At 42.0% G+C, this 8,256-nt stretch overlaps 1 protein-coding gene and 1 non-coding gene across 2 annotated transcripts in view; both read right to left on the reverse strand.

Moving 5' to 3' along the window:
* Positions 1 to 8,256, reverse strand: part of HSD17B3 (hydroxysteroid 17-beta dehydrogenase 3) — a 55,456-nt gene that overhangs the window by 23,154 nt on the left and 24,046 nt on the right. Inside the window, exons 3-6 of the mRNA XM_027550247.1 lie at positions 5,756 to 5,831; positions 3,896 to 4,003; positions 2,801 to 2,868; positions 1,191 to 1,226 (exon numbers count right to left, since the gene is read on the reverse strand). Of these exons, the coding sequence (XP_027406048.1) occupies positions 1,191 to 1,226; positions 2,801 to 2,868; positions 3,896 to 4,003; positions 5,756 to 5,831 (288 nt within the window). The remainder of the gene's footprint in view (positions 1 to 1,190; positions 1,227 to 2,800; positions 2,869 to 3,895; positions 4,004 to 5,755; positions 5,832 to 8,256) is intronic.
* On the reverse strand, positions 7,667 to 7,772 carry LOC113897934. The gene has a single exon (XR_003512457.1). It is a non-coding gene; the product is annotated as a U6 spliceosomal RNA (small nuclear RNA).

The following is an 8,256-nucleotide window of genomic DNA, read 5'->3' on the forward strand; positions in this document are numbered from 1 at the left end:
TATGGCCTGGGGATTTTAAAAAGCCATTAATTGCTCAACATAAAAAGAATGTATATTTACCAAAACAAACAAAAAAACCAATGGTATATATATATAGAGAGAGAGTTTTGGTCTGCTCAGCATCTACCCCCCTTTCCTCTGGAAAGCAGTCTTCTGCTGCCAGTGCATGTTGTGAAGATGAGTCTGCACTTCCCACTGCTCTACAACAAGGGTCCCAGTTTAATAAAATCAGTCATGCCTGATTCATTGCTGATGTTTCACTGAACCATCCAGAGCAGTTATGAGGGCTTCCATGCACAGTTGGGAACTGCGTATACCATACAAGATGCCCAGCTGTGGGAGTGAGTGTGGGCTAAAAGTCCAGGGTTCACTCAAGCCATTTAGATGGCTTTCATCATTCAGAGGTAAAGACCCTGATGCTGGGAAAGATTAAAGGCTTTTTTTGTTTCCACACAAAAGCATCATCTACTCATCAAGCATAGGGCTATGTCCACTCTCAGGCAGTACCTTTCTCCAAACTGTCTGCCCAATCTGTCTACCTTTTTTTTATTCATACAAAGGTACAGCATAGGATAGCCTATAAATGCTTATGCAGTAAATTCTAATAAAAGGACCTGAGTGCTGAATGGCACTTGACACACCATTTAGTTCAACCCTCAATACATTAATAGCAGATGAAGAATATGAAGTTCAAGGGAGCTAAATGGCATGCCCAATGCTGTCTACTTAACTAGTAACTGATCTGGAATCAGAACACACATGCACTTGAACTTCAATTCAACAAAAAAAATTTTTTTAACAAGTCTATAAAATTTAAACCACAGTCTCTGTCCTTTTTCCAAACAGAGTGAGCTTTCCTCTATTTACAAAGACTAAATTCAGAGGAGGGTACTCATTTTTATAAGTTGCTTTGGAATCCTGAATTCATCATCATCAAGCCGCATATGTTCTGACATATGACAAAACTGAATGCAGAAATAAGATTCAGATGCTAGGGAGAGTGAATTCACTGTATTTTCTTAATGAAAAATGAATGAGACAATTAAAAGGCTACTACATAGTCTTTCAATCAAGTACAGTTCAATTTTAAAGAATTCTACATTTACAGGGAAGGGGCCAGTTCTCCTGAGTTGCCAAATTCCAACAGCTACTACATTTTAACGCGCTGAGCACATACATTGATCACATACCTTCACAACGGAGGTGATGTTACAGTGGATGAGGCTCTGTAATAAATAATCACAATCATGATTTAGCTGGATCATTTGAGAAATTCTCTTGAGAAATATTCAATGCTAAAGAACCACAAAGTGGACAAAAGTGTGTGCCTAAATTGTTGTATCATTTAGTCTGCAAACTACACTCCAAGTTGATATTCAGCAACAATGCACTAGAACTGGGGAAAATCTGACAACTATACTATGCGTCTCCAAGAACATGATCTTGAATAGAAGTCAATTAAGAGTTTCCTTGAAAATTTAGGGAGGAATATGGACACTGTTTCTCAAAGGGAGATGGTCAATTTCCAGCTAAAGAAAGGGAGGTTGGTAAATGTGGGTCTAGAAGACACTAACATAAAGATTTGGAGAAGGCCATGGCACCCCACTCCAGTACTCTTGCCTAGAAAATCCCATGGACGGAGGAGCCTGGTAGGCTTCAGTCCATGGGGTCGCTAGAGTCGGACACGACTAAGCGACTTCACTTTCACTGTTCACTTTCAGGCATTGGAGAAGGAAATGGCAACCCACTCCAGTGTTCTTGCCTGGAGAATCCCAGGGACGGAGGAGCCTGGTGGGCTGCCGTCCATGGGGTCACACAGAGTTGGACACGACTGAAGCGACTTAGCAGTAGCAACATAAAGATTATTAAGATGAATGGTTGTATAATATAAGGTAGAGGTTCTGGGCTCCAGAAGCCAGATAAAGAAACTACCAGAATCACCCAAGACACACAAAGAAGGAAAGAGGGACAGACACATAGACAAGTACAAATGTAGACATAAATAAAGAAAAGCAGGAATGGAGTGAGCTTAATGAAAAGACACACAGACTTATGCCAGAAACAGGAACATGGAGTTAGACATGTGGCCAGAAGAGGTTTGGTGAGGAGGTTCAGCAGTGTCCAAGCAATCTGGCATTATTCGTCCATGCAGTACACTGGGGCTTACATGGAACCTTTAGGAATACTTGCAAGATTGGGGAATAGAAGCATCATAGCCTGTTCAAAATTGGTCTAACCCTTTGATTTCAAAGGGCAAAGCCTGGAGAAGAGTCAAAATACACTGCCTTCAAAGACTGTTAATGCATAATAAATTTACTCAAGACCAACAATGACAGTCATGGGTCTGAGTTAAGCTTGTTGAACTTACAACACCCTCAGCCACAAAGTCTGTATTATGGACTTCCCTCACACTGAAAGTTGAGTGAATCTTATGACCTTGAAAGGCAAAGAAAGCCAAAGAGCTGGCTTTCTCCCAATGAATCCAGAGCTATGAATTTGTTAGGCAGCATTACTTCCCTTATAAAGCACAGTATAGAGCCCCCAAAAGACTGGGACAAGTGAATTTTGATGTGTGGAGAAGAGGGAAGATGTTCTTTTCCTAGAGATAGTCCAGAACAGTGATACCCTTCACTATGTATCAAGTACTCACGTGAGTACTTGAAAGGGACACCTCCAGTCATCCACCTGCATTGCAGAATTTTGACCACACTCCCATCACCCCTTCCCAGCCCTGGTATTACCCAGCTGGGGGCTCAGGACTGGGGGAGAGGAAAACATCCACAGAACAGTACAAGCCTACCTGGATGTCATCTGACGTGTTAAGGAAATGGCTTGGGAGAAGGTTTGGAAGCATTCCAACATTGTTGACTGACCAAGAAAGGCAAAACGAAAAGATATCAGAAGAGTCCATGTCAAATGTCTATTGAAAGCCTTAAAAATTGTCATATTCAACCCAGAAATTCTTCTCTTGAGAAGTTTTCCAAGAAAGCATGTACAAAAAGACTATATAAAAGGCTGTTCACTGCAACATAATTCAATAACAGTGAGGAAACTGGAAGGGAAAAAATTGTGGTCCAATAATATAATGCAGATAAAATGAACCATGGTACAGCCATATGGTGGGATGCAATGCAGTCATTCAAAACTATGACTGCTCAGAGTTTTAAAAACCTGGGAGAACATTTGTAATGTATAATTTTTTTAAATGTTGCAAAACCGTATGTAAGTTTAATCCTCATTTTGAAAATATGCATGTATGTATCTGGAAAAATATGTACCAAGATGCCATCTCAGGCTGTTAAAGATTTTAAGGAACTCATAATTCTTTTATGTGTTCATCTGCTCTTTCTAGTTTTCCTAGAGTACATTTTACATTATTATTAGTAAACATGTAATTATTTTGAAAATCAAGTCCTCCTTCTCTCTACAATACATTGTACTGTGTATGCGCTCACAAAACAGATCATCTATAAATTATCACAGAAAAGAAAATTGGCTCTTATTTCCCAGATGAGAAACTCTATCCTCATATAACCATACTGACTCACTACTTCATGAATCAATCACGGCAATGTTGGTTTACTAAACTAATTCCATTAGACCAAAGTTTCCCTCTTCCTGTCAAATGTCAACCTTCAGTGAAAGAAAAATATTTTAATACTAGGAAATATGGTTGGGAAGATTGAAATTATGTAGGTTTGCTACATTCCAAAACCATATACAAATTAGTTAATCCAGTAATGCCTTTTGTAGAACTGAACTTTAATATTTGGTTTAATGCTACAGCTTACAGTCATGGGTTAAATTTAAGCTACTACTGAATAATCAAGTCTCACTAAGATCATTATTTCACTGACTTATTTCAACAAGCTTTGCATTATTGCAATTTACTTACCTAAAATTCCAATTTCTAAGCCTTTAAGTTTTTCTTTAATATAGTCATAGATGTCATCTTTGGCAAAATCTGCTTGTATTATCTTCACAGTACTTCCTATCGTCAGCTCTGCATCAGAGACAATAGTTATTTTTCAATGAACAGGTGTCTAAATCCCCCTCTTGTCCTTATTCCCCTAATATTCCCTGAGTATTACCTAAACAGAACAGACTCTTAAGAACACAAGCCCATCATCTTAATTAGAAACAAGAAATAACCTCAGATAAATGCTGGAATGTGTTAAAGGATTTGTGAATGATGGTTTCTGTGTGATTCTAAGAGTCACTGCAGTGACAAGTAAAGGCATTATAACAGATTTAATACAATAGTTCTCAAAGCAAGGCCCGCAGACCATAGCATCAGCATCACTGGTAACTTGTTAGAAATAAAATCTCAGGCTCCACCCAGACCTGCTGAACCAGGAAACCCTGGGAGTGGGCCTGGTGATCTGTTTTCACATGCACTGAGGGTGACTGTGGTGCATGCTCAAGTTTCAGACCCGTGGGCTGAGGGCTGTTAGAGCAAAGTGTGAGCCTTGTCCTCAGTGAGTATCCGGTCCTCTCCACGTACACTCAGAAACCCTTCGCATTTGTCCAACACTTTAGCATTTACAAAACATTTACACGCACAGTATATTTTTTTAATATTCTCAAGAATGAGGTAGGCATTGTCTCCACTTTCTGCAGGAGAAAATTAAGGCTCTAAGAAGCTTACTAGCTTGACCAAGGGCACCCACACCCTGCTCCGTCCAAGTTCAATCTTCTTTCCACTGGTCTATGTGAACTTGCCTTCTGCTGGAGCTTTTTCTTAGATATAAAAACTGCAGGCAGATTTCACTAGCTGCTGCCCACTCAGCTTTGGAGTTAGACCCAATATTTCTGGGGCAAGTGATCTTAAGGCATAGCCTGGGGACACTTCAAAGACACTACTTGTTTTTCAAAAAGACAATAAAAAGTGCACATTAAGGAAAATACTGAAGAATGTCCTAGTCCTGGTCAAAGTTATTTCAGATATCCAGTCAGAGAACAAAAGCAGAATTCACTGGTTCAAGGGCACTGAGCCTCCTCATTGTGAGTGTTCAGACACATACTCCCCCACGGTCTTCTCTTATTCAAATTTGTCCCAGGGAAATAAGACTGTCTGCAGACAGCCTGCTATGGTCTTCATGAGTCTTCATAGTTAAAGACTCATTCCTTTGCATTGAGTTTATTAATCACTAAGTTAATAGTTAATTATTCAAATTCAAATGCTCAGAAGGGGATATGATGATCATTATTGACTAAAAACACTTCAGAGTGGATCATCAAAATAAAATATTATAATATAAATCCTACCTTTTAGGGTTGTATAGTGACAACCCTCACACCATACATAGCAGCCCTGAATTAAATCTTTTTTTTTTTTTAATCTAACAACTAGCAGTGAGCATTGTCTCTCATCCCTCTGCAAGGAGCACCGCACAGACATAGGAAGTCCCTGCTTTTGAAGGAAGTAACTGAAGCATTCAGACAGCTGAGGCCTCTGGATGAGGGGATCTGATTCTAGAGACAGACCCTAGACACAAGAAAGGAGTGGACCTATTTGTGGGGTGAACGTGTTTCTGCTTCATGAAGCCCAAAGAATCACTGATGAACTAAAGTGAGCTCAAGCCACTTATGTCCTGCACTTAACTTTGTAAACTGGGCTCCCCAAAGGAGGCTTGTACCCCAGGCACCAGAGAGCAAATGTAGGGATGCTGACAGATGCCTCTGCAGGCAGGATGTGAGCAGACCTGGCTAGTAGGCTCCACAAACATCTCCCTTATTTCTTGGAGTCACTCACCAATCTCCGCAGCAATGGCCTGTAGTTTTTCCAGTGTCCGGCTGATAAGCACGACATTGAATCCCTGTCTTGCTAACTGAAGGTAGGGATGGGAAAACCAAAAGAGAGATGATAAGCAGACAAGGAAGGCTTGTTATATTAAAGTGAGTTGGGGCATCACCCATTTGGTCATAGGGTGATATGCTTGATCTTCCTAAGTTTAAATGTGCACAATGTGACAATGGCTTCTAGGCTAAGTAAAACAGCCACACTGGGCCAGGCTAAACGTGACGTAATACCAGTAGTTTCTTTGTGTACGTTTATTATACACCAGGGCTTCCCTCATGGTCAGCAGTAAGAATCCACCTACAATGCAGGAGACATAGGTTCAGTCCCTGAGTTGGGAAGATGCCCTGGAGCAGGACATGGCAACCTACTCGAGTATTCTTGCCTGGAGAATCCCACGGACAGAGGAGCCTGGAGGGCTACAGACCACAGGGTCTCAAAGAGTCGGACAAGACGGAAGCAACTGAGCACACATTACATGCCAGGAACTATTATTCTAAGTGCTTTTCTGTACAGATCCACAATCTGAATGCCCTCTACCTGAAGCATTTATGATCAGATGTGTGTTGGAATTCAGAATTTGGAGGATTTTATACTATAATTTATGTAACAAGGTCTAGGGCTGGAGGATTTCATACTATAATTTATGTAACAAGGTCTAGGGCAGCAACCTATAATTTAAAAAAAATTCTGCAGCAACTTTTGAGCTGGCTTCTATTCACAAGGATGTTCTTTTGTGGTTCTCCTCACTCAGGCACAGTCATGGACCTGAGCCCTCTCTTTCTGCTCTCTGGCTCCCAACAGGATAGAAAATGAAATAGGGAACTGGAGAGTAAATGGATGTTTTCCTGAGATCACAAGGAACTCTCTTCAGAATGGACAGTGCCTCGACTCACAGGGGCAGAGCAACAATGTGCAGAAGCAGCGTACATTAATATGGCCCAGAGGACACCTGTGCTGGGCAGCCACAGACAGGCCCAGACTCCTCACACGTAAAAAATGCTACAGGTGAGGAAAGACAGAGTTTTGCCTGAAGAAAAACAGGAAAACCAACGTTCATCTGGAGTGAAACAGACAACATCTGAGTTAGTGACAAAGGACTTACGGAGTCCTATCTCAAGCCCACAGGTGCAAGGCTGCACACGAAGGCCACAGAGGCAGAGCCCAGAACCAAGGTCATTTCCAGAAATGACTGAGCCCCTTTGTAACCGCTGCCAAAAGCCCCCGATCCTTATTAGCCAGTTCCTGACCCCGTATTAGGCAAAAATGCCCACCCCGCTGCTCACCCTATAGTGCCCTAATAAATCACTTAATGCTACCCTTCCAGCAAGAATTTTCTTTGTCTTGAGGCTCCAAAAATTGGCTACTAACCCATGAAGAGTCACTTTCCCTGGTCTGTCAGGAACTCGGCCTGGTGTATTCGCAGCCTCCCTCACTATCTATTCAGAAGTATCTATTCACTCATCGCAGCCTCCCTCACTATCTATTCAGAAGTATCTATTCACTCAGAACTATCTATTCAGAAGTATCAATTCATTCAGAACTATCTGTTCAGAAGTATCTATTACTTCTGTGGGCTCTCCCTTGAGCCAATCCACTGGTCTAATAACTTCCTGTGGACTCTCCCCAGGTCTGTTAGGAGGTCAGCTCTCTGTGCTTGCAGCACCTTCATTATCTCTACTCTTTGTTCTTAACAAACTCACTCCTTTCTGAAATACTGTCTGGAAATTCTTTTCCAACCCAAGCTCAGACTATGGAGACATGGCTCAATGAACTGAAATCCTTCTTAATGTTTTTAATTAAACAAAACTGTTACAATTTTAAACCTTGGTAAAATACACACGACATAAAACTTGCCGTCCTAACAACTATATGGAATGTTTCACAAATTTGCCTGTCATCCTTGCACAGGGCCCATGCTAATCTTCTCTGCATCGCTCAGTGTTAGCGTGTGTGCTGCCAAAGCAAACACTATGCCAAATTTTAACAAGTTATACTATAAAAACACTTAAGCTGAATTGAGGACTTTACCATATAGTCTCCAATAGCCAATATTCAAGCCTGTGGTCTCAGAATCACCTAGGAAGACATCAAACAAACAAACAAACAACACAATTCCCACCAAAACCATCCAGTTAACAATCTCTGAGGGCAGTGGCCAAAGCATGTGCAGCACCCTGCTCATTCCCAGGCCCATACCCAGCCATGCTGCCAGGGCCACCCAGCAGGTGCTGAAGAAGCAAGGGGACTGGAGATGCAACCAGGCTGCAATCTTCTCCCCTCGACGGGCAGCCCCAGAGTCTGGGCCTGCGCAGCAAGAAGCACCTGCTGCCCCTGCCGCAGCCATCTGTTGCTGGAACCCCCTGGCAGGGCCTTGAGACCCCAGGGACTGCTCAGCCCTCAGACTGGGCCAGAGCCTGGACAGGCAGGCTGAGTGTGGCCTGCCCTCGAAAGAC

This window comes from Bos indicus x Bos taurus, chromosome 8 (genome assembly GCF_003369695.1).
Source record: "Bos indicus x Bos taurus breed Angus x Brahman F1 hybrid chromosome 8, Bos_hybrid_MaternalHap_v2.0, whole genome shotgun sequence".
Taxonomy (NCBI): domain Eukaryota; kingdom Metazoa; phylum Chordata; class Mammalia; order Artiodactyla; family Bovidae; genus Bos; species Bos indicus x Bos taurus.